Below are 27,808 nucleotides of genomic sequence, written 5' to 3'. Positions count from 1 at the left end.
AGCGGCCGCCTACGTTGTTTTACGTCACATTGTGACCAAAATTTTGTGATTTTTTCATTTTGATAAAAATGATAACAGCTTTTTGGAAGAGTATTTTTACACTATATATGCTTAATGTTTTAGCTTTTATAAAAACATAAAAAAAGATTGGTTGTCCTTTACTAAAGCCTTCACAGTTATTTTAAAATAAAGCTTAATGGTCCTGGTCGCTGCGGAGCAAGGAATGGTGAACAACAATGGATAGTAAAGGATAACTTGTATTACTTGTGAAACAAGCGCGGGCTTTAGTTCAATAATGTGCGAAAATTCAAAACATCGTTTTGATTGCGAAGCTACTTTTGAGAAATAAAAGCTTATTTTACAGCTATACATTTCATGTTTTGAAATGCCAAATGATGATTCTTCTCTGTATTTCGTAACCTTCGGCGATGAGGACGGGGATTTTTTACTGCGGGCCTTTGAAATCGCTGAATCAAGAACTCAATGTCACCAAGATACATGCAAAAGACCTTATGGAAGCTGGCGCCAGGGAAAAGATGACAGTTTTTGTCACCGATAGATTCGAAGGAGAGGTTTTTGAGCTGCTGCTTGCCGAAAACAAGAGAGTTTTTGGACCTATCTGCATTCTGGAATGTATTGAAAGCGACTCACCTCTTCCAAATGCATTACATCCAGTTTATTCAATGTCCATGACTGATTTGATTGTTGCCTCAACTTCCATCGCTAAATCATTGAGGAAGAAACTTCAAATCCTCATTGAGTACATGAATGGAGTTTTCGCTGCAGAGTTTACAATTGAAGTCACTCACCTTGTTGCCGGTGAAGTCAACAGTAAAAAATATGCAACTGCAGCACGTCTTAAAAAACCAATAGTTTTGCCATCGTGGATTGAAGACTCTTGGAAGGAAAGTCAAGTTCAAATGAATTTCAATGCGACCCACTCCTCATTTCTGGAAAGTCATTACTGTCCAATATTCAAGGGATGCTCAATATGTGTGAGCGGGTTTGAAACAAAAAAAAGGAATGAGATCAAGAGATTGGTGGAGATGAATGGAGGTAGCTATTTGCCCGAACTCTCGTGTGATAAATCCACTCATTTACTAATTGAAAAACCAGTTGGGAACAAGTTTCATTTTGCTCAACGTTGGAGTGTGATTTGTGTCGAACCTTGTTGGCTGTACGAGTGCATATCTGCCGGCCATTGGCTTGATGAAGCACCTTTCAAGGTGAAACCGGATAAACAATCCAAGCTTTCTGATGCTGGTGATGAAACATTGCGGACAAGCCATGTGGATGCCAGCATTAACTACACAATGTCAAGTGAAGAAATGTCAAAGAAAGCCAGAGATATTGCAAAGAAAAGTGCTGAAAAAGCCGGACATGCCATGCTTGGTAATGGTGCACAAGAATCATCATCACAAAAAAGGAAGGCTGTGATTGGACATAGATATCATAAATCGCTTCATTCTGTAAAGAGAAAGTCCATCTGTAATTATAATGTACCTATACCTTCTGATACCATGTTTCTTGATGGATGTCAACTTTATTTGGTCGGATTTAATGATGTGCAACTTGAATATCTTCAAAAGATAATAAATGCGGGTGGTGCTACTAGATTTAACAAAATTAATGACAATGTTACGCATATTGTTGTTGGCGATGAGCCTTTACAAGATGTCCTAAAACTAGTTAATGATGAATTTGCACCACATGTTGTAAAGGTCGATTGGCTACTGGAATCATGTCGACAGTCAAAGTGCCTTTCTGAAGAAGGTTAGTAATTAATACCTTAATTGATGTCTGATCAATTGTCTGTTGTGTAGTAACACTTTGCAAGTCATGTCGCCAATGCAAAGCTATTGGAAACATGCATTTGGATCATAAAAGGAGACATTTGTTTTAATGATTCAATGGTTGCATGTTTGTGTACACTAATGAAAATATTGGTGAATATTATGATTTAGCCATGTTTGCCTATTGCTTGCTATTGAAAGGAAAATTACTATATAGATGAGAATTGCACGATGAAAAACATTTTGGAATTTGCTAGCTTGATTATTTAAAGTAAATGGTTTGAACCCAGGAGTATTGTTACATGTTTGTAGATGTTGATCATCCAGGTTAGTATAGTCCTGAAAAGGACTGTTTTTGTTGTTGTTGATTGATGTTTCAACAACCTTAGCGGTAGTCATTTTCAGAGTCTAATCAGGAGTAAACGTCAGGTTAGCCGTATTTGTTATCTTGTTCATACGTCATTGTATTGTATATGCGGGAAATGTGTGGGTGTTAATTTGTATTGTTATTGTGGATTAGTGAGAAGTGTAATGTTTCTAGTTGATCATTTGTTTGTATTGTGAATAAGTTGCTTGTAAGGTGCTGGTAATTGCTGTGATCTGTTCAGAGGGGTTTGTTCCAAGTTGGTATACCAACTTTCTAATGTAAGCCATTGTCTATAGTCAGTGCTGTAAGTAATGCATGTTGCCTAGTCCCATTCAATGTTGTGCTTGATTGTTTAAGTTAAACATTTGGAGACCCATGGCCCTTGTGCTCCCCCCCTCCCTGCCCTGAACTTATACCTAACTCAAGGATTGTGGATAATGTTTGAAACTGGGGGGAAGAAGAGCTTGAAAACTCAATATGCAGGATGCTGACTTTTATCCAATAAATTGTCCATAGAAACTTCCCCCTGTACTCAGTAGTCCCTGCTAGTGTTTTTTTCGTGACAGAGTACTATTGCATGGAAACAAATGACAATGTGGAGGAAAATCAAAAAACAAAGAAGAAGAAAAATTGTGATTCAAAGGAAAGGAGAGTATCGGAAAATGATGTGACTCGAAATGACGAGGATATTTTAAAACAGTATTTAACAGATCCTGGAAATACCAATCAATCAATGAGCTACGTGAATAAATCATCGATCATGCATTGCCAAGAAGGTAGTAGTAAATATTGATTATTTTTACACACATTGCCAAGAAGGTAGTAGTAAATATTGATTATTTTACACACATTGCCAAGAAGGTAGTAGTAAATATTAATTATTTTACACACATTGCCAAGAAGGTAGTAGTAAATATTGATTATTTTTACACACATTGCCAAGAAGGTAGTAGTAAATATTGATTATTTTTACACACATTGCCAAGAAGGTAGTAGTAAATATTGATTATTTTTACACACATTGCCAAGAAGGTAGTAGTAAATATTGATTATTTTTACACACATTGCCAAGAAGGTAGTAGTAAATATTGATTATTTTTACATTCATGACAAAGAAGGTAGTAGTAAATATTGATTATTTTTACACATTGCCAAGAAGGTAGTAGTAAATATTGATTATTTTTACATGCAACTGCATGTTGGCAGGTTCTGTAGGTAACAAAAATATTTCTTTTGTCTTTAATGAAAATTTACTTTAGGAGATGAAAGTCAAAAAGAATGTAGTAAGCTGTTGAAGGGCTTTCGGTTTAGAATGAATGGCTTTGATGGAAAGCAACTCAATGAAATCCGTAAATGCATTGAAGACCTTGGTGGTTGTGTATTACCAATTAGTAGCATGTCTATTGTAGACTATCTTATTGTACCACTGAAGTATGAATGTTTACAAGGCACTTATGCTAAAACAGTGGTGAGTACTTTTACCTCACATCTTATCCCCACATATCATACATTATCTCTTATCTTACCACCATATATCATATTTTTACCTCCCGTTTATCCCCACATATCATAATATTACCTCTCATCTTACCCCCACATGTAACTCTTTCACCTCTCATCTTATCTCACATATCATACTTTTAACTCTCATTCACCCTCAGATATATATTTTAACCTCTCATCTTATCCCTACATATAATACTTTTTCCTCTTAAGTTACCCCAACGTGTCATAATACTTTCACCTCTGCACATTGTACTTCTTTTTCACATTTCTTTTCCTGTTTCATTTTAGGTGACATATTGTTGGCTTCAGTCCACAATAACCTGTGGTGAAATGGTAGATCCCGACTCCGATTTTCTATTCACTCCCTTTGCGCTACCTGAAAACGTGTATCCACTTGAAAACTGCGTCATTTCCGTGAGTCAATTCTACGATCTGGAAAGAATAATTTAAGTGATTTAATAGAAACATTGGGTAAGTACGTAATCAGTAACCTGCTGTTGAGGTTTTTATGCCATGTTTTTGAAATCATAAAGTAAAGATATAGTTTTGTTCTATAGACCTTCTTTCCTTTAGGGGGACAATTTCAGGAATTTTTTTCTCGCAAGGCAAAGGAAAATGTGCACGCGAACACTCATCTCATTTTGAAACAACCGCTGGGCGCCAAGTACGACGCGGCGGTCAAGTGGGGTATTCCCCCTCTGACTGTTGATTGGCTTTATGAATGCGCACGCAGCGGACGAAAAGTTGACGAAACACCTTACTTAGTGACGGTTGGAACACCGAGTGAAACCATTGAACCTGGGGAGAGTACGAGAGATGAAATTGGAAAGGATACAGAGGATAACGTGGGACAAGTAAAGGATAAAGGGGAGGAATTATTCAATGAATTTGCCGCGCCTCGGAGTGACGTTAGAAGTGGTGAAAATCGCGTAGAAATGAATGGAAACAACGAGAAGACGAACACAGGTATCGGAGAATTTAGAATTGTGCAATTTCAATTGTTTTTTGAATCCTGTAAAATTCTTTCTATAATCGGAGGGATCATAATACAGGGATGGATTTAGAGGAGTGCTAAGGGATCATAATACAGGGATGGATTTAGAGGAGTGCTAAGGGCTCATAATACAAGGATGATAAAGAGGGAGTGCTAAGGGATCATTATACAGAGATGGATTTAGAGGAATGCCAAGGGATCATAATACAAGGATGATAGAGAGGGAGTGCTAAGGGATCATTATACAGGGATGGATTTAAAGAGGGAGTGCTAATGGTACCACTTTCCCTATAAAACACTAATGTACTAAACTACTTAGCGAAGCCATTGTGATTAGTGTTTGAAAAGCACACTTTCAAAAATATCGTTATCATAAAAAAGGCAACAGAATTTAACAAAAAAAGTCTTACATGCTACGGCAACATGTTTATCCACTGAAATTTATTCCAAACCAGGGCACCCCTTCCTCTGTAAAACCATTTTGAATCCATCCCTGTCATAATATAGATCATAATTCATTTCGATTCAACTTTCCTCTTTTCCAGCAAAAGAGAAGGCTCCAAGACTAAAAGCTCTTTTCAAAAAAGCTCCTTCGTGTAAGCCTCGGCGACCGTCGTACGATCTTACCGAAGTCATGGACTGTCTCCAGTCCCCTTGTCCGTCATCTGGCAGCAGCAGTAGCAATAGCCGCGCAAGCCGCAGTAGTCGAAGTAGCTTTCTTATGGATGATTATATTCAGGAACATCTACAGGCTGGATTGAAAAACTCCGGTTGTCTTATTGAGTCTCGGAAAGAATCAACCCTGGATAATGAGGGATCCCATGTGGGCGTAGAAGGGTGTGTAGTTGATAGTGAGGGGTCGCGTGCTGCTCATAAAGATGCATCAATTGTCCCTGGTGGTGGGGTTATCGGGGATGGAAATGTATCCTCCATAGATGAAGGTAGATCTATTACAAGTGGTCCCTTGGATCCCTACAAATCGAAGTCAAGGAGATTGGCGGTAGAGAGAGATCGAGCTAATGGAAAAGATGCGGAGCAAATTGGGATAGAGAGAGAAAGATCTGACATCAATGATGGGGAGCAAATTGGGATAGAGAGAGAAAGATCTGATGTCAATGATGGGGAGCAAATTGGGATAGAGAGAGAAAGATCTGGTGTCAATGATGGGGAGCAAATAGGGATAGAGAGAGAAAGATCTGGTGTCAATGATGGGGAGCAAATAGGCTTTCGGAGAAAAAAATCCGATACCAAGGACGGAGAGAAAGTTCGGGTAAAAGATCTTGAAAAACATGTGGGTTTTTTTTATAGATAGTGTTTTGCGACGATTTGCTTACATGTATACCTATATCTGGTAGATTCAACCGAGCAATCCGCTGTTTCTTTCCAACGTCGTGCTTGTCGCATCGAAAAAATGTGGAAAGCGGATGTCTGAACTACGTACGCTGGCCATTTCCGTGGGCGCACAGTTTAGAGAAAGTTTAGATAAGACATGTACTCATTATATTTGCGAGGTAATGCTACTCATTATATTTGCGAGGTCATGCTACTCATTATATTTGCGAGGTAATGCTACTCATATTTGCGAGGTAATGCTACTCATTATATTTACAAGGTAATGCTACTCATTATATTTGCAAGGTAATGCTACTCATATTTGCGAGGTAATACTACTCATATTTGCGAGGTCATGCTGCTCATTATATTTGCGAGGTAATGCTGCCATATTTTGCCCCGTAAAGTTCTACGTTAGAGCGAACGTGGACGTGCTTTTCTTCGTTTTTCATAGGGTCGTCTATCAAGAGAACAGAGCAAAGCAAAGTCAAGCGGTGTTCATGTTGTCTCGCCGCACTGGCTGTATGATTGTGTTGATCGGCAGTTTCATCTCGACGAAGTTTTGTATCCTTCTAGTTATAATCCGAAGCTCTCTTTGTCTGTCGTGAAAACCAAGGGAACGGTACGAAACTTGAAAAATATGGACGCGGTAAGTTAACCTATCATTTTGAATTTGTAAAACTGAATGTGGGTGACTATGATGTGCTAGATGTGATATCAGCATTCGGCGTTTGAAATCTTAGTAGAAATCTCCAAAGATTCCTCAACACAAAAAAATATTCTTGTTTTTTTTTGACAATACAGTAAAATTTAAATTTTTTACCATAAATAGTATCGAACAGGTTACCTATATGCATTTAGCTCGCAATTTTTTCCCTTTAAATGTGCTTAAATAATAAAATAGATTTTTATCGTAATTTTTCGCTCTCCCCGTCACTTTAAACGTCCGACACCCCCTTGTTACGCCATTGAAGGCTGTACAATTTGATCTCAAGTTAAACGTAAGGCAATGTTACCAAATGTATAGTTACGTTTTTTTGGAGTAAACTCTCTCATTATTCGATGTAGGAAACTACCAAAGTTATTGACCAGAAAGCGAAAAGCTCGTTGCCAGTCCCCCCGATTTCACAAGAGAATGTTACCGTGAATGAGGCGACTGCGCATGTGCCAGCACTAATGAGTCAGGATTCAGCTGAAACTGATTCTCTGCAAACTCGCGAAGAACTGAAACAGATACAAGATCTCATGCAGTCCATGAAGGTATCGCCATGAATAACTGTTGTACAAACTTTTAGTTGACCACTCTGCGCATGTGCAAAATCTCAGAAATGCACAGAGAAATCGGAGAAAGCATTCGATATAAGCAAAGAGGGGACAGCGCATTAATTGCATGAATTTTGTAAAAAGAGAGAAAAGCAAGACTTACAGGAAAAGGTCGCTTGTCACACGTTTTGCCACAGTTCTTGTTGGTCCAAATATAGATTAGAAATTATATATTTTCAGATATAGAAATTATATATTTTCTAGAGATATTTAACTATGTTGATTACGCAAATATTGTTGCCGTGACGTCATTAGCTTCAGAAAAATTTAGTTTTCCTAAACAGTTTTCTTTAGAATAATCTAAACTAGCGCAATAAAATACTTTGAAATCTCAATCTTTAACGGCGCATTCTTTTATTTTAGGCCACCCGCCGTCGCAGTGGTCGCCTTCAAACATCAGGGAACTCTAGCCATTCTCGGAATTCGTCGGAATCCAATGAAAAGAACGGTCGTCACAGACGGTCGTCGACTCGTTTGCGATCGCTTCGATCAAGTAAGGTGAGAGTATTCGGGAGGCAGGTCAATGTTAAAAGTGAGAACACACTCACCTTTTGAGAGGAAAATATAGTTTGTGAATATAAATGTTTTACTTGGTTTGCATTTTTCAATTTACAATTGTCTTGTAGGACATGTGTAAAAGGTTTTTCCTACTTACTGCGTTGATGTTATTAATACTACCAGCATACTAACAACGCTTTTAAGATACTTTCAAAAACCAAGCATTAGACAGGAAAACGACTACTTTGATTTTTTATTCACCGATTTTTTACATATGATTCGTGGAAAACCTGAAAACTAACTAGTTTCCACGCCTTCGCGTTTAACATTTGAAGGCGACAGTCGCGCGGAGTTTGTCGGGAAAATAAATAAAACGACTATCTCGTAAATAGTTGACTAACTTTGCTTTAAGTTATGTCCAATACGTACATCACTGGGCCGAATGGTGCTATTCACTGGATAGCAATTTTTTCTCAACGTTTAAAAAATCTCTTATAAGAGAAAAATATATGGTTTGAACTGTGCAATCACTGAAATAAAGTATTGTTTTGAAGATTACAAAATTTCTTTGTCGTGAGAAAAATAAAAAAATCTTTTTTACAAGTTTGAAAATTTTTGCTATCCTATGGATAACGCTATTCAGGCTTCGTGCAACTGGCCCCCGTACCCTAATGTACACATATATTCAAGTATGTACTTCAACAAGTGATAATGGCATATGCAACTTTTAATGCCCGGATGACAGCAACAGCTTATATCAATTACTGCTGGCTCAAAGCGACCTGAAACATCGACATCCAATTCACAAGACAATGAATTCAAAAACAAAAACTTATCGGCTCTTCAAAGTTCTGCCGTATTCCTCCCGAAATAGAAAAGCTTTAGACGTCTGTTTTATTGTTATAGTTATCATTCTTAGAGCTTTCAAGATGAAGAAGATGACGCCGAGCAGTCAATGATGGGTGGGATCACGTATGACGACCCAAAAAGCAGGCAAGAAAGGCAGAAAATTATAGCGCAATTGGACGAGTGTAGCCCCAGTGTTTCGAGCAGCCTTTCGGTAATATTAATGCTCTCTCTCATAGTCGATTTTAATATGCAAATCAAACATATCATTGCATGGCATGGATTTGCTATTTATTGTTACTCTTCCATTGCAGAACATTACAAAAATCACGCATGAAACGCCTGTTAAGAAAGAGTCACTATCCCCCAGTTCCCCTATCCATTCCTCTACTCCCGCAGCTCCACCGCCTATTGCTCTGCACATCACAACGAAATCCAGTCTTCCTGAGCCCGTGAGCTTGTTAAATCCAGCGGACGACGTGAGAACAGAGGAAAAACCCCGTCCCAGGTTCACGCTCTCTTCCATGACACAGCAAGAGAAAATAGATTATTGTGCTATGATCGAAAATCTCGGTGGAGTAGTGTTCGAAGCTCAATATTTTAATTCGGCTAGTCGTCATACTGTCACTGGACAATTAAACAGGTTTGTTTACCCGTCATAATGAATAGACTCTCTCTTTCCTCAATGGAATGCGGCATGTGTTGTATGTATCAGATGGCGAAAATATTATGGGACCTGGAAACTAGGCTTCCCGTATAAATTTTTAAGGTTGTCTAAATAATACTGTAATTTTATAATCAGATGAGTTGCCTGCGTTTATTTCTAATTTGGGGGTAGTTTTGCCAACTTCTATTACAATGTAATGAAATTCTCTACTTATGTATAAAAAAAAACCCTGAAAAACAGGTGTAGAGCCTTAACAGTGAACTCACGGTCAGCAAATCGGTATTATTGAAACTTCCTTATCCAAGCTGGGTTGCATGCAGATAAGAGCGTTCCCTCGTGAATTTTGGCACTCAATAAATTCTTGGTTCTAAAAAATTCACTGCTAAGAATTCATGAGCAAGCGGGTCTCTCTTTCATAATTTATCTCATTCAATCATTAATAATGCTCGGTCAATTTCGCTGAAGAACTTTCAACGTTATTTGAGCGTGTTCAAAATAAGTTTGCTACGTCATTATCGTGACGTGAATGCTCGTTTTGTGACGTGGATTATCATCTATTTTCAGGAACGAGAAATGTCTCTCTTCGATAGCCGCCGGTAATTGGTTGTTACGCAAGTCGTATTTGGAGGAGTGTCGTGAAGCGCAGTGCTTTGTTGATGAAGAACCTCACGAATGGGGTGTTGCCTTGCCTGGCCAATCTGTGACGTTATGGGGGCTGACATCGCGTTATTGGCGCGTTGAACTGGCGAAGGTAATGTTTCTGATCATAGATTTTTAAGGGTAGCCATATATGACTCGAAAATTGTCATATGGAGATTATATTTTCGTTGAACATAACTTTCAAAAAGACAGAGAACGTTTTGAAACAGTTTATTCATATCACTTCTTATTGTCAAAATATCGAAGTTTATGTAATGTACGCTTTACACAACTTGTGACTTCTTAGTACATAATAAGGAAGTTGAAATAGCAGGTAAATTTGCCGATATGTTACTTCAACCGAGCAGAGTTCCTACATTGTAAAGAGTTAATGGTATTAAAAATGGTAAAATAATATTCTTTAGAAATTAAAAACCAATAGTGCTTTTCTGAAAATAATTTGAATTAAAAATTGAGGAGGAATTTATAATTTACTGGATCTTCAACTGGTTGTCGAAAAGTCAGTCTACATCAATACCAACAGTCCTTCTGGAAACCCTACTAACCTGGGCGATCTTCATCTACAAACATGTTCAAAACATTAAATTATCTTCTTTTGCGCCATGAATACACAAGTCCCGAGCTTGTGACCGTTATAGCAGAGCGAAAAGGTGAAAGCGTTTGCATGGAAGAGGAGTGGAAGGTTTACGCGAATATTTTGTATTATAAGATCATTGTTGTTTAGCACTGTTGATATTTAGGCTTTAAGTCATTTAGTATTGATATCTCGCAGTTGTTTTTATCTAATGTAAATACAATCATGTGATGGATTGCACTCTTTGACCAACGTGGATTGTACTCATGTACGTTGAAATAACTTGCAGATTTTTATAATCATACAGTGGACATTCCGGTCATTTAGTTTTACCGTGCAAATTTTTCTTTGTCCGCTGCGTCAAAATGATTTCTATAGAATGAAGTAATTGTAGTGTTCTGAAATTCACTGGAGGAATAAAATTTTTTAAGGTTTGGATACGCTACCGCTTGCAATCCGTTTGTATGTCTATTTCTGTTTCACTTCAATTGAGATTGCTCTTCATTTTCTTTCTGTTTTCATTGCAGAAATCAGCTGAATTTCATAAGAAAATCGGAGCATTCCAAGACTGGAAGGTCCTACTCTGTGTTGAGGAGGAAAGGGCTGGCTCATTTAGTCGTATGCTCGAAGCCGGAGGCGCAAAAGTACTGGGAACGACTCCACCGTTTCAAAACATCGAAACTGTTACTCACGCATTTATAAGTAAGTGCTTTGACAAAAGACTCGCATTAAAATATTATTATCTAGGATTTTTTTACTGTCCCTTATTGATTTGCGCTGTTGATTCTCTAGATCCTGGGGCGACTCATGTCAACAAGATTGACTACGGTCGTCTTGAAGCTGCTGGGATATCGGTACTGAGAACTGAGTATATCGTTGATTACCTCACTGCCCGTGATACTCCTCTAGATACATCAAAGTACTTATATCACCCACAGCTGTCATCATCTAAGAAACGCAAACAAGCCACCACCACTTCAGAAACACATGGCAAGCGGAAGAAACCAAACTAGAGGTATGCTCGGGGATAGATGAGGTGAGAAATGGGTTTTAAGTGTACAACCTCTCAAAGATGGGATAGATGAGGTGAGAAATGGGTTTTAAGTGTACAACCTCTCAAAGATGTTTCTCGTTTTGAAATATGACTTTTTAATATCAATGCGCTTATTTTCATCATTACATAATCCATTATAAATTAACTAAAATATTTTTAAGACGGTTTTGTAGAAAGCCTTTACCGTCGTATAGAATTGCTAAATAATCGTCGCTTTTGCGTGTTTTTTTTCCAATGACATGACTCGACCATGCATCTAAATTTGCTCACATGTTTCCCATGTTTTGGCTAAAGCGTTTGAACGTTGTTTGTTCTTCTGTTGAGTCTGAGCATCTTTCAACTCTTCGTGAATCATGATATCATTACGTAATGATATCATGATATAGTGACATCATAACATGACATATTCATGACATCATCCGACATCACAACATCATGGCATCATAGCATTATGACATCACACCATCATGACGTCATGCCATCATGACATCACAAAGTTGTCGTGTCAAGTGGCGTTACCGCGTTCTTTTTGTACTTCTTACCAACTCCGTGTGTTCTTTGGAACCATTGGTACGGCATTAAAATCCTGAAAAACTCATCTCTCACTTCACTGTTAAAATGCACCAGTACTAAAGGCACTAGTCCTGCGAAACTGTACGTCACTACCTCAGTCAAAACGTCAAATGCGTCAGCGCTGTTAGTTGACATCGAATTCTCATCCACCAGAAGGTAGATACACCTTGGTGCCCACATTAATACGTACAGCAGTATGATAAGAATCACGATTCGAGACCAGCGTATCTCTGACTGGAAGTCGAGAGAAATTTCCCTGTAGTCGGTAAAACGTGAGTCTACAACGCCAATAGACTGTACATGTTTTGCCGATAATTTCGTGATTTGGTAATGAATAACGAACATTAATATCAGCGGGATAACCTCGACTGTTATTAGGAGATAAACATAGTTTTCCTTTCGCAGCAAGTTAAAGTTGCAGGTGAACATTTTGATGACGCCATCAGAATGACGTAACGATACAAATGCCAGCAAAATGGCGAAGCACCAACATATGAGCAGGAGAAGGCCCGTATTGCGTTGCGTAAGCATGCGATTGTATTTCTCCGGTCTGGAAATCGCAATATAGCGATCGAAACTGAGCGAGACCAACGTCAATATGGTGGCGATGCACCATAGCAACGTTGTCGTAAGATATGCACGACACAACGTCGCTTCTTCATTCATTTTGCCAGTATTTTCATGCCACAATCTCGCGATCCTCAGTGGGATAATGATAAGTCCGGGAATGAAGTTGGCGAGCATCAAACTCGCCGTGTTCATATGCGTGACTTTATGAAGTCGTTTGTTCTTCCAAATGGACATGAGTAGAATGAAATTGCCGAAGGTCGTGAATAACATGAGCATGCCGAGAAGTACGGAGTTGACTGATAAAATAGATTCATGGTTTCCCTGTCTTTCGTCGCTAGACATTGTTGTATAGAGATTATTTTGCCTTGATCTTATGACCTCCCTGTTTCAGTTTCCAAATCTTCGTTTCTCTGTCGAATTGTTATCTGAAAACGCAATGTCATTTCGTTACCTTTGTATAATTTTCCTTTGGTATTATAGATCGACGCTCGTGTAAATGTTGGAATTCGTCATATATTTTGTATGTTATTCAATGCGGTCTTTCTTTCTACATTACCTTCAATTTCGGCCTCTTTATGAGTGAATGATAGTCAGTTGTATTTAGGTTTCTGCTTCTCTTTTAATTTTTGACCTCGTTCAGTCGGTTCAACAAAAACAACGGCGTTTTCCCCTCACATTACTCGACTAAGTCGCAGATGCAACTCCGAATGCGAAGTATGCGGTAACTATGGAAACCTATCAACACGACTCAAATTTCAATGGTGATTTAATCCTGATTTAATTAAACCACTAAACTCTTAATCCCTTTCACAAGTTGTTTGACGCGTGAAATCAGGGGCTTGGGAAGCCGTGGGTGTCAGTGCACCCACAACTTTTAGAGTGTGGATGTTCTATATAGGAAGGTCACCCACATATTTAGCTTCTTGCATGAAAATATATGACATATTGCACGCTGAGTTTTTGCAAGCACACTGAATTTTCTAATTAAGGAACTGGCACCAGCAAGCTGGAAATTTCAAATGGGTTGAGCATTGCCGATATATGCAAATCATTTGTATGTAATGCATTTTTGACAATTTTTGTATTATAGGCCGAAAAAGGAAGAAAAAACTATCAAAAATAACTAATATGAAGCAGTTTTATTACTATTCTAAGTTTCTCGCATTATCAAATTGCGAACATGGAACACCCACAACTTTTGAAAGCTTCCAAAGCCTCTGCGCGGAAATAACTAAACAGAGGCTTTTTAACTACAAATTGACCTCCCAAAACCCCTTGCGAAATACGCTGTCTCTAATTCTAGTGGATCTTCTAGAAAGAGCCAACGTTTTTAAATGACATGCTTCCGAATTGCATTAAAAAAGATGAGCTGGCCTCACGATTTGTCACGTGGATATTCATTCACGTGGACAGTCTTGAAGGTAAATCGCCATGAATTTTTGCCTTGTGAACGATGATCAATCATCACGAGAGTCCAAAGCGTTTAGAAAACCTTCCCTTAGCTTTTGGGCTTTGCTTACCAAGAATCTATGTGGGTTTGGCTTTCGATGTGACAAATCCAACATACGATTTTGAATTTACCTGAAAAAGATTCTTTTTTCTAAATGTCCGCGTAAGGATCGTGTTGATGAAATGTATTTAAGTTCTGTGGTATTGTTCCGACATCATTTCCCGGTGGATTATACATGGCGATCACTAGCGTTTTCTTTCTGTCTTTAGTGTGAGCGAAACCCATTCCCAATTCTTTACTTCCTTTCCAGATAATCTGTGTGAAATCCTTCGTCTCTGGTTCTACCGTAGGATTTCGAAAACTGAACTTTAGTATCTCGTCGTACCATTGATCAATAGCACGCTTGGCGATGTTCTTAGTTGAATAAGGTAAAACTGCAATGCTTTCGCCTGGTTTTTTCAGCTCACGCCTAAAGCTTTGTCTTGTTGAGTGCAGTAAAGCTTGGGCAATTCTTTTCGCCTTTTTAGCCAGCGATTCAGACCATGTTATGGCATCTGCGTTGTGTCGTCGTCTGTATTCGTTGTGCATTTTCAAAGCTTCTTCCTTGAACTCTTCTGTGCAAAACAAATTCGGAGTGAATGAATGTGTTGTGGGGATCGTCCGTTTAGTACCTGCTCAAAATGTTTCAGATTTGAAAGACCTCTCTTATTCCCTTTGTACTAAGATTTTCTACTTCAAAACCAACTGCTCAAGTTATGCTGAGCCAACAAGTTTCTGTTATCTTAACCAGTGTTGGTAAAACTGTTGACATGCATAATCTTTTGAAAATAGTATGCTTAGTCAGGTTTGCAAAGTTCAATTCCAAAATGTTATTAGTACAAAACAACAGCTTACCCTCCCCTCCCCCCCCCTACTGTACGCCAATGTAGGCATTGATCATACATCCTCTCCTTCTCTCCCGTTTTCTTTGCAAATTTTATAAATAAATGAGCCCTTGTCTTTTTGTTGATATTCCCTGTTTTTCTACTTACTATAATCGAAGTCCTCCGTCGTTTCATCTACGTTATCGTTTTCTTGGACGTTTTCTTCGTGAATTTCATCAAAGCCTCGATCATTATATTCCTTCACTCCGACGTCTTCGTTGTCACGTGACGTTTTTGATGATTCCAACATCTTTAGGTTATCTTAAAGTGGAGGATACTTTGTGTAAGCTATGTAGACCCCGTCATTTAAAAATGCTTTGCCATTTTAATTACGTTTACCTTGGTTTTGTAGCTCTTTCGTCATCGCCAAGACATCGTCCTTCAGTCTTTTGGGATCTTTGTCAAGAAGCGTGTCAAGGAAATCCAAGATGGCCTCGTCGTTTCCATTATTTGTACTTGCTGTATGTAAAGGATTCCCGCTGACACGCTGTCGAGATCTCCCGCGTGCACTTTTCGTCTTTTTTTTCACCCCATGATCATGCACTTTTATGTTGTCAAAAGCTTCCAGGATTCCTTGCGATTGATGTTTGTTTTCCTCGTTTTTCCTTTCTTCATGTTTTTTCTTCTCTTTATTTTTCTCCTTTTCATCCGGCTTCAGTACATCCTCTGTATCAAATAGTTCATCCTCAATCGCATTTTCTTCACTGTTATTAGTGTTTTCATTTTCAGTGTCAACTTCTTCAGCCATGTTTTCGGGCGAATTGCTATCGCTCATGACGTCGTCAGTCACATGATTAGGCGAATCATCCACGTGCTCGTTGTCTTTAGCGACCCCCTCATTTAAATCATTGTCGTTATCATAAGTAGTCGTGTGTCCTTTATTATCCTTAGTCGTCCCTAAATCATTATTCAACATATTCTCGTTTTGTTTTAACTTTAACTCCTTGTCACCATTGGAGTATGGCGTGTCTTGCTGTGATCCCGCAGTCTCTTCGAACATCTTCATTTTTTCTTTATTCAAGGCATTTTCATCCTCTTCAAACGGATCTAGTTTGTTTTCCTGGAAAGTGTTATAACTGTCCTGTGGTATGATGTATGTATCAAGCTGATCATTTTTTGATTTGGGAATGTTGTCCGAATTCATAGCATACGCAGTCTCTTGTTCAGACTCAAGATTATCCTCAAGCTGTTCATTCCTGTCAAAGTCGGCTTTGGTTTCCTTCAGGTACTCAGGAAAATCGCCGTTGTATTCGCTTTTTAGAAAGTCAACAAATTTCTTTTCTCCTTCGTCGGAAGTTTGCGGAAACTCTTCTCGCTCTCTTTCGCTATTGTCCTTGTTTGGATCTACGGAAAGTTTATGGTATTGTTGAGCTTGGGGATTTCAGAGAAGATTTATAGGCGCGAATCGTCTGTGTTTATTTTCGTTTACTTTCTATTTTTAAAATGTTTGTTTTCTTTCTTACAAACCTGATATCAGGATTTTCTTGTCTGCTGCTATATCGTCGGCCATCTGTATGATGTCTATAACATGAAAAGCTAGCGTGTTGTTTGTCTACGAAATAATTGTAACCCACATAAGTGATATCACCTTTTGAACTGAGATCGCCAATACTCGTGAGATGAACAGTTTTTCCATTCCTCTCTTTAAAATAACTTGCTTTTCCTGAAGCACAGTCGTTTAATAATGGTTAGAATTCTTCCGCGGTCATTAGACATTGATACGTTGATCAGAAATTACAGTCAATGGTCTCGTTGTGTGGAGTTCTCTTCAATACTTACCAGTTGACTTACCTGTCGCTGCAAGAAGGCGCTGCTTATATGTATAACTTAATACTCACCGTTTATCGTTGGTGGTAGATATAAATACAATAAAAATAGGAGCTGTATTTTTCTCATCATCATCTTCGTCGTTGCATCTTATCTCGGAATCTACTTTTAAACAGTTGCGGGAAACTAAATTCGATTACGTTGTTCGAGTGACAGAACAGAACCGTTTTATTTAATCGAGTTGAGTTGTTGCATTTACAGTCGTCGTTTCAAGTCGTCAAGTCTATTCCCGAACATTGTTCTGAGATAAAAATTGTAACTTTGAAAAGACCGAAATATAAGTTTGCATGTTCATGGTTTTAGCACCAGTGTTTTATATACGAAAAAAGGTGAATGTTGACGGAGAATTTTTTATGATAACGTCACCGTAAGGATTTTGTTCAACTTCTTCCTTTGCAGGTAACCACAAAAACTAGTGAAGCGATCAATCTTAGTTCGAACATAGGAACTTTCTTTCAGCAAAAAATACATATCTTTACACTATTGAACCTAGTCTTTCACCGACTCTTCCTCTACAGTAATATTTTATCATGTTGAAAAGTTGAAGAATTTTATTGGTGGAATTTAAGGATCTATGTTCATGATTCTTGAGAGAGCATTGCCTCTCATTGCCTTCCTTGAAATTCCTCTTAGACCTGCTTATGCTCCTCGAGCGGAAACTATAATATACCAATTCAAGAATCAAGAATACATGTATATATCTATAACGTTCCTCAAATAATTAAATTTGCCTACCTTTCAACACGATATAATAATTCAAGAGGCAGACTCGATGCAAGTCCACATTGAACATAAACTTCATCAATTTGAACACAAGACATTTAATATTAATTTACTAACATGTATATAGACAAACATGAAAATCTGTTTGTCGTTGTTGTGGAACGCCGAACAAAAAATGTATTGCTTTTAATTTTGTTTATTTATTTGTTGAGGAGAGTGGCAAATATGCAAGATCTAAAGATTATCCAGTAGCACAAACGATCATAAGTGAAATGATGCAAAGTTCCTTCTTAGTATTGAGATCAAAGACCCGGCAATGAAATTAATTCCTCTCGTTTAGTTACAGTTCAAAGATATTTATTTATTTTTAACATTCTATGTGTCATGTATATGTATGTATGTACATATGTCTCTATGGATGTCTTTGCGTTGCGCTCTTTTTAAATATACTTGCGTACACATCGTTTTTTTTCTCACCATCTGCGACCAAATTCTCTCTCAATGTCGCCAACTCGTTACCTTTTGGACTGTACAGCGCAACTATGTAAAGTTCACCGGTATCGTCGTCTTTAGCAACTCCCATCCCAAGACGTCGGGTCTCTTTCCAGATCAGTTGAGTGAAAGATTTAGTACCTTCGCTGATAACAGGATCTGAGAACGTAAAGTTCTGTTTTTCTTCATACCAACGTCTAGTCGCCTCCTCTCCTGCCTTTTCTAAAGCGGTATTCGACAGTTTCACTACATTTTCGCCGTAGCCATTTTTCTCCACTAGCTCCGAACGTCGTATGAAACCCTTCTTTGCTCCTTGATACGCGAGTTTCTCCGCTGATGACGCTAAATCTTCATCCCAGTTCAAAGGTTCCGCGTGATGAATGTACCGGTAGTCGTTGTGACTTTGCAATCCTCTTTCCGCAAACTTTTTCAACTCTGAAATGAAAGAAGACGAAACCTTGAATGCTCTCTTCATAATTTGTATCATTTCAAACTAGAACCACCCTTCAAACCGTATTCTTTGATTATTTTTTTCACATGTGACACATAATGTTACACATAGTCTTAATGTGAATTCACATATGACGTAATGTTACACACACCTGAAAATGCTCACAAATGACACATTATGTGATACACAGTCTCACCGTAAGTTCTCATGTGACACATGTTACACATCTCAGGATAGTCACACGTGACTTGTGTCACATGTTATCTCACTGAGAATTCACATGTGACGCATAATGGTACACAGAATGTCACTTTCATGCAGTTAATAACTTCTCCATAGAAATTCTTTGTTTCATATCTACGTTTTTATATTCGACTGTGATATGTAGACGATCTGAGTCGTATATGTGCTTGCATTTGACGTTAGGCCTGGGGGCTTTAAGAAGCGCTGTGTGTCCGGGCATCCACAATTTTTAGAATGTGGGTGTTCCTTATAGAAAGGACTCTGAGAAAATTGGCGTCTGCTTTGAATGTTTTTGAACTATTAAACGCCATGTTTTACAGGTGTACTATTTTTCAAATCAATAAACAAACCTTTCACTCTGATATGATTGCAGTTAAAAGAAGAAAATCTAATAAAAATGACCAACACGAAGCAGGTTCACGACAAATTTGACTATTGTGCGTGGTCAAATTAGTTATGAAGAAGAGCACGGACACGCAGAACTTTTAAAAGCATCCAAAGACACTGGATGAAAATCACTTACAAATCAAACGGTCATATTCAAATGCTACCTATCAATTTTACCGCTTACGTTCGGTTATTTTGCTCGAACTGCTCTCTTGTCCTGTGTTTTGGGCAGCGGTTGAGGGTGTTTTGGCTGGTAAAAGAGATGCAATAGGTTTTGCCAGCGCTTCCGTTCTCGCATTGAGCATTGGTGATGCCAATGTGAGAGTGTCCAGGCCACCAGTGTATGGTGAGATTATATCTTTGTGTGGTGGAGATAGTCCCAGCAGTTGACCAAGTTGACGTAAAGAATTCATGGAAATGATAGATCCACCTTGAATTTGAAAAGTTCGTTAGTTTGTGTAAAATATTTCGTAAAACTTTTTCTTTCACGTCTTGTCACGTGTTAAATGTGTTGGAAACTATGAGTTACCTGGGTTGCCGTTTCCTACATTAACGAAATCTTTGCTCGAAGCATGTTCCTCTTTTCTCTTTGAAGGAATTAAGCGAAAATTTGAATGCGTTTTCTCTGTTTGCTTGTTGCCGTCCTTTCCTCTCTTTCCTTTGTACGAGTCGTGTTTCAACTTATGTGTTTGTACACTTGACTTTAAAGCACTGAGTAGGTTTTTCACGCTGTTTTCATAGCTTTTTGCATCCGTTTTAGGAGTTTTGAGTTCCTTTATTCGCTCAATCTTTCGCGCTTTCGATGTCACTCGCTCTGTTCCTGGGAACGAAGCTCCATTGCCTTGTTGAGTCGCCTCAGTCTTCCTGCTCTTGTCTTCCTCTTCGTTTTCTTTCCTGATTAGCTGTGCAAGATGTTTGACTTTCTTTTGTACATCAGTCATCAATCTTTCATTATCATCCGTGTTGTGCCATCCTTTATTGGAACCACGAACTCTCTTGTCTTTAGTGTCGGTATTTTTCCTAGCGCTTACGGTTTTGCCGTCAGAGCTATGGTCATCGTTACTTCCGTCCTCTGCCGTGGCACTTGGATCCGTGAGCATTCCAAGCTCGTCTCTTGGTTGCTTTGATGGAATCTTCAACAGGACCCATGATTTCTTCACACCTTGCTCTGTATTTTTATGACTTTCTTTTATCAGCGATATCAAACGCTTCATGTTTTTTTCGCGCTCCCCTCCATAGTGATTATGTTTTTCTAAAGATTTCTTCTCCGCTATCTCCATTTTTTGTGACGTAGACGACGTTGCTTTTGATGGGTCATCTTGCATCTTCGCCTTGCCTTGATCCTCGTCTATTTTCGCGTCTTTCATCACCATTCTAGCGTCTTTTCCAAAAATGAGCTTCAGCACGGCGATGCCTAACGCTTTCGCGTCGATCGCATTGCTCATGTAGATATCAGACCTTCTTCCTGCATTTTGATTGGCTTGTTTGAACAAAGCTTCTCCAAATTGTAAAGGGTCTATTTTTACGTGGAGTGCGCTTTCAGCTTTGGCTATGCTTGACTTTTTCTGTCCTGTTTGGTCACCATATTCTCCGTGAGATTGAAAATCCCTTGTAAATAATGTTTTAACCTTTTGAAGGACTTGATTGTCAAAAATTGTTGAACGCCGTGCGACTAGTTCATCTTGTGGAACGCACAGAGCGGCTAGAACAAACAAACCGACACTTGCTTCATGAACCGTATTTTAAATAAACAAATGATTGTTACTTCGGCCATTTAATTGAATATTAAACAAAACGCTCTTTTTGTTTTGTCAAACTTACTTCTTTCCCATAAAATGAAAATGAATTGAAGTGTCGTAAATATGAACGACAGCATCTTTTACATGTTTAAATGATCTGATTTTCCTAACAAATATGAAGATTGCTTGTCAGATGACCATTTCGTCAGCGTTTCACCATCTCCGAACAAAGAAATGCGTATAAAAAAAATTCCTCGATCACAATTTTCAGAAGTAAACGCTTGAACAACCTTGGTCGCAGTTGGAGAAAACCAAGCTGGTAAATATATACGCTCTGTTGATCTCGTCCTATGCAGCCCAGCCGAAAACGTAAAAGACAGGACTGCGCTGTTCTTAAAACAATTTCACTGATTTTTGTCTGTCCAAAACTATTTTCATTAACGACTTTCTCAAAATATCATTTACAGATGCAATCGCATAGCTCTTGTGGAAGGAGGGAGAATTGACTCTTATCTCAAATAGTCAGTTTCCAATTCCATGTTATGTTAACTTTATTTCATAACCTAGGGTTGCGTCGGTGCTAATCATAGCATTTACAGCTACACCTCGATTAAAGTATAATAAAAACCAATAATTTCTTGTTGTACTTCTCGTTCTTTTGACTCGTGTGGAGCAGAAGTTCTCCTGTTTTTCACCAAGCCGACATTTTTTGCACACTCAATACGTTTGCAAAACATTTATCGTTGGACGAGAAGACGCTGTTTACCCATTCCTTTCATTCTTTAGTTAAAGTCCGGCAAGTACACATGCCAGAGGATCCATAGTTCACCTATTGTAATGGTGATTGTAATTTCTTAATTTTGATTGAAATCGGGGGCACTTAACTTCGTTTCAAAGAAATCGTTGCTTTTTAGTAACTGTAAATGAAGACCACATTTTTCTGATCGCTTAAACATTGAATAAAGCATACCATTTAGAGATTTTATCTAGATGTGCTGGGTTAATTTTTTGGCCTCATCATCGTGAGACAAATTACCATAATTATGATGTGCGTCAGGTTGACCAAAGACCCTCGAGCAATTTACTTTTTTGTATTGTTTTAAATTCAATGTTTTGATCACCACCATAATGCTTTTAAAAGTAATCAAGGGTACTGAATACTAGGTTCATCAATTTTCCCAGTAAATGATGTAATTTTAGCAGTTTGTTACTTGTTAGGAATATTTTAGTACAACTTGGTTTTCTCTTCGTGTTTCTAAAGTTAAAGTTCGTCATTTCTCAACTTGTAATTACATTTATGTACATAACGTCTATTTGGGATAAGACTGCTCTACTTATGATCTGAGTTAAGAATTTTTGTCAAAATAATACTGTCATAAGTCATTTCTTCTTTGAGAAAATAGGGATAATCTAGTAAAATTACCAGTTTCTAAAGTTGAGTGAAAAGATGAAAGTGGATGGACGTATCTTAATTTTCTTTCTCGTCATGCACATTGAGTTCTATAATAACTCAATAGTTCTATAGAACTCAATGGTCATGCATCGTAAATGAAGTACATCAATATTTTTCAACATGGCGTCTCGTGTGAGATTTCTTCCCTCGGATATAATTTGCCACCAACATCCAGGAAATGAATAAATAAAAAAGAAAAATCATGAAAAATGGAGAGTAATCTTCAAAAGCGCGTCGTTCTTTGCAAGAATGGAGCTGCTGAAAACGGAAAGGTAAATTTCATTTATCTTTGTCGACAGTTATCAATACTATGATCATGTGACTCAGACTCGTGTCTTGAAATGACAATTCCCTGGGAAGCTATGAATATTTAATTCTTAGTAACTTTCGACATTAGGTTGTTCTTGTTCCTAAAAGCATCGAGGAACTGTGCTGTCTCGCTGAAGAGAAACTAAAAGTGCAGGATTGTAAGTTGTACAATCGCAAAGGAGCTCGAATCGATGATATGACTGTGATCAGGTATTCAAATAATAAGAAATAAGTTTTTCGAGTTTTCTTCGATTCATATTCACACTTGTTTCATATTCTAACTCAATTTGAAGAGACGAAGATGTCATATTTGTTTCAAACAATGGAAGCTTTAATGGTGAGATGTCTACCTAAACTTTTCAATACAAGTCACTTGATAAAAGCTGTTTTAAAAGTAATTTTTATACACTCTTGTGGAGACTGCAAAACATTATTCGATAGGGTGGTTGGGGTTATCAGTTACCAAAGCAACAGAAGTTGATTGCAAGTATGGAATCTATACCATTGAATAACTAAAAATGGAAACAAAATTATTGCTGCCACCCCCACCCCCCTGGATTTCTGCTCTTTCAACTTACCTCTCAAAAACATTTGACATTGCATTATACTTTCTCTTTGATTAAAATTTGACTGTTCATGGGGAGGGGAGCCAAACTAAAGCCTTCAAGTAATAGAATAGTAATAGTAAAATCAATTCTTGACTTGCAACTGTTCTCTTGAGATTTACCAAACAATGTTGCTCGCGCACGTCGGCTCTGTGCCAACAATAACACTGATAAGATATTCCTTTGTATCATACCACCAACATGGCTGAATTGCAAGTCAAGAATACCGAAGTGAATAGTTGTGATAATGCATGGAAAGAATTGAATTATTGAATAGTCAAAGTTTTTGTTAGATTCATCTGAAGACTGGATAACATTGAATGTTGGCGGAAGACATTTCACAACGACTAAGTATGTCTGCGAAGATCATTTAAGAATATGAAGCAGCTTTCAGAAAATTGATTTTGTATGTTTTATTTTCAAGAGCAACTTTAATTGGAAGCAATCCCGACAGCATGTTGGCTAAGATGTTTTCTTCACAAAGTAAGTTTCTTTTAATAGTTGGTGACAGTGTTGGAAACTTTATGAAATATATGAAAGTGGGGGGGAGGAGGCATTTTCTAGATGTGGCTGTCTTCAATTTGAGTGTTTCATTGTGGACAGCCAATGTTCAAATTGAATAGCTATTGTTCTCAGTGAATTAGGTAATGTTGAAAATGAATAGTAGACACATGCTGTTATTTTCTTCACCCTCCCCCCCCCCCAGACACACTTCTTTGAGGTGAAAAAAAAATTATTATTTTCAACACCATAGATTTTCTAGAATCTGTTACTGCATGTCACTTTTAGATTGCTGGAGGAGTGCAAGAGACGAGAGCGGGGCTTACTTGATCGATCGAAGTCCTGACTATTTCGCTCCTCTTCTCAACTATCTCCGCCATGGAAAGCTTATTCTCAATGATGGCATCAATCCCTATGGCGTTTTAGAAGAAGCAAAGTTTTTTGGATTTACAAATGTTGCCGAGCAAGTAGAGCAAATTATTAAGGTAGAAAAACTTGGAGATGATTTTCAGAGGTGTTACACTTATTGTTACTTGCACGCATCCCCATCTAGTATATCTATCTCCTGGGAACACTGCATTATCAGCTCGTGTACAACAAGAAATATTAATATTTATAACAGAGTATGTATTTAGGATTTAGATAAGGATGTAGACAAGCCATTGACGAGGCAAGAATTTGTTCGAATATTGCTGTCGACTCCGTCGAATTGTGAACTAAGATGTCAGGTTTGCGACGTGTTTGCGGTGCGTTCAAAACTTTTTTCTAGTGATCGCTCATTTTGCGTGAAACGTCTGTTTTTTAGGGCATCAATCTCGAAGGTGCCGACCTTTCCAGATTGGATCTACGTTACATCAATTTCAAAATGGCGAACTTGCGGCGTGCTGATTTAGCTGGAGCAAATCTTTCAAATTGTTGTTTTGAACGATCATGTTTATCTGGTGCTCACATGGATGTAAGACACTTTGAATACTTAAGATACAGCTGGGGATTGTAAGATACATTAGGATACTGTTGTGTAGAACGATCATGATTATCTTGTGCTCACATGGATGTAAGACACTTTGAATACTTAAGATACGGCTGGGGATATTTAGATACATTAGGATACTGTTGTGTTGAACGATCATGTTTATCAGGTGCTCACATGGATGTAAGACACTTTGAATACTTAAGATACAGCTGGGGATTGTAATATACATTAGACTAATGTATTCTAACTAATCTTTTCTGTTTTGTCAACAACATTAAATTTCAAATACACGACAATACTTTTCATATATTCGGCATCCTTATGCCATCCTCGTTACAGTCCAAATTGATATCTATTTTATGATTTATCTGAATAGTGTCACCCTCTCGTTTACTAAAGCTCAACATCACTCTCTTTCTGAAATCAGTTTCCTTTGCGACAGAAATTTTGATTGAATGTTTGTTTGACAGGGTGCTTCGCTCAGCGGTGTACGAATGCAGCGCGCTAATCTTGAAGGAGCCTCACTCATGGCTTGCAATTTTGAAGATCCAGCCGGAGTGAAAAGTGCGAACCTGGAAGGTTTGAATGTTCGCTGTCGATAACATTCATCCGACTTCCGTCACTCAAACGATGTTGTTTTCAATTTAAGGAGTAAATATGAAAGGTTGTGATTTGGAAGCTAGTCAAATGTCAGGCGTCAATCTCCGTGTGGCCACGATGAAAGGCGCTAATCTACAGAACTGTAACTTGCGTGGGGCAATATTGGCGGGAGCTGACCTAGAGGTACATAGTCCCCTCATGTTTTGTTTAAGACCGCTGAACACGCGGTTTGATATTTTTACGGAGTCAGAGTTGCAAAAAAGTGGAATCTTCTTCCGGGTGGAGGATTTCGTGTTTAGAAAAACTTCCTAAAATTGACGTCACGTCGTTCACGTTTATCAACATGAATCTTGTAGATTGGGTTGGTTAATTGATTATTAACTTTAGTACCCGAGTAAATGATGCAATCAGTATAATAATGTGATTTTGTTTTTTTGCTACGTACATGGGGTTAATTCGTGTGTTTAAGTTTTAACCTTCCTCATGGATGGTACTCTTGTTCTTCCGTTGACAATACTCACTGGTAAATTTCGGCTACAACAAGGGGTCCCGCCGAGGTTCAAGAGCTTTTGTGTATAATTAGGGATGAATCCCAGGTTTGCTTGGAATGTGATAACTACTCTGTGGATGATTGAGAGTTATTTTGAAGTGTGCTCCATCAAATGCAAAGAACAACTATTTTTGCGCAATTGCTTTGTATGACAATGTTTCAAGGTGAACATGCACACCCCCGGCATTACTTCTAGAGAAAGCTAAAACAAGTGCGTACCCTTTCCCCCCTCCCTAGTTAATCCACTGGTATCTATTATAGTTACCTACAGTATACCTATTATACAATTGAAGGCTATAACATATTATGGTCATGAAAATATTGGCGTGGTTTCCATCCTAACCCTTGCTCCTATTCTTCGCAACTGAATGCCATCGTTTGTTTTGTCAATTACGTAAATTTTCATTTCTTTACAGAATTGTAATATGTCTGGATGTGATCTGCAAGACGCAAACGTCCGCGGTGCCAATATTGTCGGTTTGTCTTTGGAAGAAATGCAGTCACCATTACACATGTCTTTATGGGTACACACACAATCGGGTCGTCACGAACACGATACAGCACTTGAAATGCGTCTCGACGAATCAATAAACAACAACGAGCACTTGAACACGTGAAAAGGTAAAATGTGAACTCTATATTGTAAACTATCTTAAATAATAAAATAGAGACTTTGTCGTGGTGACAAATCTGAAAATAGTTCTAATATCTAATAGTGAACTATTCTAATAATAAATTATCCTAATTCTAATATAGTTAAATTATCCTAATTCTAATATAGTTGAATTATGCTAATTCTAATATAATTAAATTATACTAATTCTAATATAGTTAAATTATACTAATTGTAATATAGTTGAATTATGCTAATTCTAATATAGTTAAATTATACTAATTCTAATATAGATAAATTATACTAATTCTAATAAAGTTGAATTATACTAATTCTAATATAGTTAAATTATACTAATTCTAATAGTAAACTATCTCATGAATGCTAATTACCTATCCGTAGAAACCATTGATGCTATTTGTCGGCAATTTTTTCTTTCTGTTGTAGTGGGTTGTGATGCCATTCCTGTCGATGTCTGACCATAACAATGCAAGCAATCGGCCATTTTTATGTGTCATGATGATGACACCGTACAGTAAGGCGTCTCGTTTTAATGATTTGCGCGAAGATACTTTGATTTTTCTATTTGATGGGAATATTTTCTTTGCATTTTTTGCCGTTATTGACATTCCTGGTTCGAAACAAATCTGAAAATGAAAAAAAAGATGTTTGCAGGAAGTTCTTGCATGGAAATTTTATTTTCCTCGTGCTGTGCACGCATCAAAAACGAAACGAAACGAGGGTTCCTAGTGGATTTTAGGTCCTGCTTGTCGAAATCATTTTGGATAATTTACAATACTTTTAAAGACTACTCGTGAATTTTTGATAGTCTCCATTCTGAATGTTTAGAATATTCAGACCTATTAGTGATGTATTGTCATTTCATGATTAGCATCATGTATTTCATATTGAAAGTTAAAGCTTCCTTTAAGAGTCCTGTCATTCATGTTCTCTTCGCAACTTGATTGGCCACCCCACCCCAGTGTTTCTTATGAACTATGAACTAGTGTCTATGATCAGATGAATATGGTTTAACTTGTGAAGTTATTGCATTTTGAAGAACTGGGGAAATATTTATATATACTGACGTCCAATTTCCGTATATTTTAGTTACTTGTGCAGCTCAAAAAATTAGGAAATCTTAAACTTACAAATCATAGATATGCATGCTTAAAAAATATGGATGACAAATATACAGTTACAACACGTTCA

General features: G+C 37.8%; 4 protein-coding genes across 4 annotated transcripts; 2 read left to right on the top strand and 2 right to left on the bottom strand.

The window, feature by feature from the left end:
- On the top strand, positions 1-11,875 carry LOC124444717 (DNA topoisomerase 2-binding protein 1-like). Its single transcript, XM_046995353.1, is given in 16 exon segments — positions 1-1,773; positions 2,727-2,936; positions 3,420-3,628; positions 3,955-4,105; positions 4,108-4,137; positions 4,240-4,632; positions 5,206-5,951; positions 6,016-6,171; positions 6,447-6,641; positions 7,061-7,252; positions 7,679-7,813; positions 8,733-8,873; positions 8,974-9,302; positions 9,891-10,077; positions 11,088-11,262; positions 11,353-11,875. Coding segments are annotated over 16 exon segments (4,815 nt in total). The 5' UTR covers positions 1-428; the 3' UTR covers positions 11,574-11,875.
- LOC124444720 (histamine H2 receptor-like) lies at positions 11,686-24,124 on the bottom strand. The gene is made up of 3 exons (XM_046995356.1): positions 24,109-24,124; positions 13,314-14,050; positions 11,686-13,182 (listed from the first exon to the last, which is right to left on the bottom strand). The coding sequence occupies exon 3, from the start codon at positions 13,097-13,099 to the stop codon at positions 12,104-12,106; it is 996 nt and encodes a 331-aa protein (XP_046851312.1). The 5' UTR covers positions 13,100-13,182; positions 13,314-14,050; positions 24,109-24,124; the 3' UTR covers positions 11,686-12,103.
- LOC124444534 lies at positions 13,878-21,264 on the bottom strand. Its single transcript, XM_046995156.1, has 10 exons — positions 21,075-21,264; positions 19,783-20,955; positions 19,438-19,683; positions 18,095-18,607; positions 16,969-17,046; positions 16,719-16,793; positions 16,598-16,651; positions 15,470-16,474; positions 15,239-15,391; positions 13,878-14,821 (listed from the first exon to the last, which is right to left on the bottom strand). The coding sequence occupies exons 1-10, from the start codon at positions 21,127-21,129 to the stop codon at positions 14,358-14,360; spliced, it is 3,816 nt and encodes a 1,271-aa protein (XP_046851112.1). The 5' UTR covers positions 21,130-21,264; the 3' UTR covers positions 13,878-14,357.
- Positions 22,533-27,808, top strand: LOC124444719 (BTB/POZ domain-containing protein KCTD9-like). The gene is made up of 12 exons (XM_046995355.1): positions 22,533-22,717; positions 22,843-22,964; positions 23,048-23,091; positions 23,653-23,710; positions 23,784-23,842; positions 24,149-24,345; positions 24,496-24,588; positions 24,666-24,815; positions 25,304-25,412; positions 25,483-25,616; positions 26,400-26,604; positions 27,044-27,808. Exons 1-11 carry the CDS (start codon positions 22,655-22,657, stop codon positions 26,598-26,600), a joined length of 1,230 nt encoding a protein of 409 aa, XP_046851311.1. The 5' UTR covers positions 22,533-22,654; the 3' UTR covers positions 26,601-26,604; positions 27,044-27,808.

The sequence above is a fragment of the Xenia sp. Carnegie-2017 genome, unplaced genomic scaffold, assembly GCF_021976095.1.
Source record: "Xenia sp. Carnegie-2017 unplaced genomic scaffold, XeniaSp_v1 HiC_scaffold_21, whole genome shotgun sequence".
NCBI lineage: Eukaryota > Metazoa > Cnidaria > Anthozoa > Malacalcyonacea > Xeniidae > Xenia > Xenia sp. Carnegie-2017.
The sequence above is the reverse complement of the archived record's forward strand: the minus strand, read 5'-3'. Positions and strand labels throughout refer to the sequence as shown.

What these genes read in the sequence shown, in the direction of transcription:
- LOC124444719 (XM_046995355.1), top strand. Translation starts at nt 22,655, where the DNA reads ATGGAGAGTAATCTTCAAAAGCGCGTCGTTCTTTGCAAGAATGGAGCT. An exon ending in AAACAATGGAAGCTTTAATG is followed by an intron (nt 23,092 to 23,652) that starts GTGAGATGTCTA and finishes AGTTTTTGTTAG; the next exon opens with ATTCATCTGAAGACTGGATA. An exon ending in TAAGATGTTTTCTTCACAAA is followed by an intron (nt 23,843 to 24,148) that starts GTAAGTTTCTTT and finishes TGTCACTTTTAG; the next exon opens with ATTGCTGGAGGAGTGCAAGA.
- LOC124444720 (XM_046995356.1), bottom strand. Translation starts at nt 13,099, where the DNA reads ATGTCTAGCGACGAAAGACAGGGAAACCATGAATCTATTTTATCAGTC.
- LOC124444534 (XM_046995156.1), bottom strand. Translation starts at nt 21,129, where the DNA reads ATGCTGTCGTTCATATTTACGACACTTCAATTCATTTTCATTTTATGG. An exon ending in CGCAACGCAAAGACATCCAT is followed by an intron (nt 17,047 to 18,094) that starts AGAGACATATGT and finishes TTCCGAGATAAG; the next exon opens with ATGCAACGACGAAGATGATG. An exon ending in GAAAGAGCTACAAAACCAAG is followed by an intron (nt 15,392 to 15,469) that starts GTAAACGTAATT and finishes CTCCACTTTAAG; the next exon opens with ATAACCTAAAGATGTTGGAA.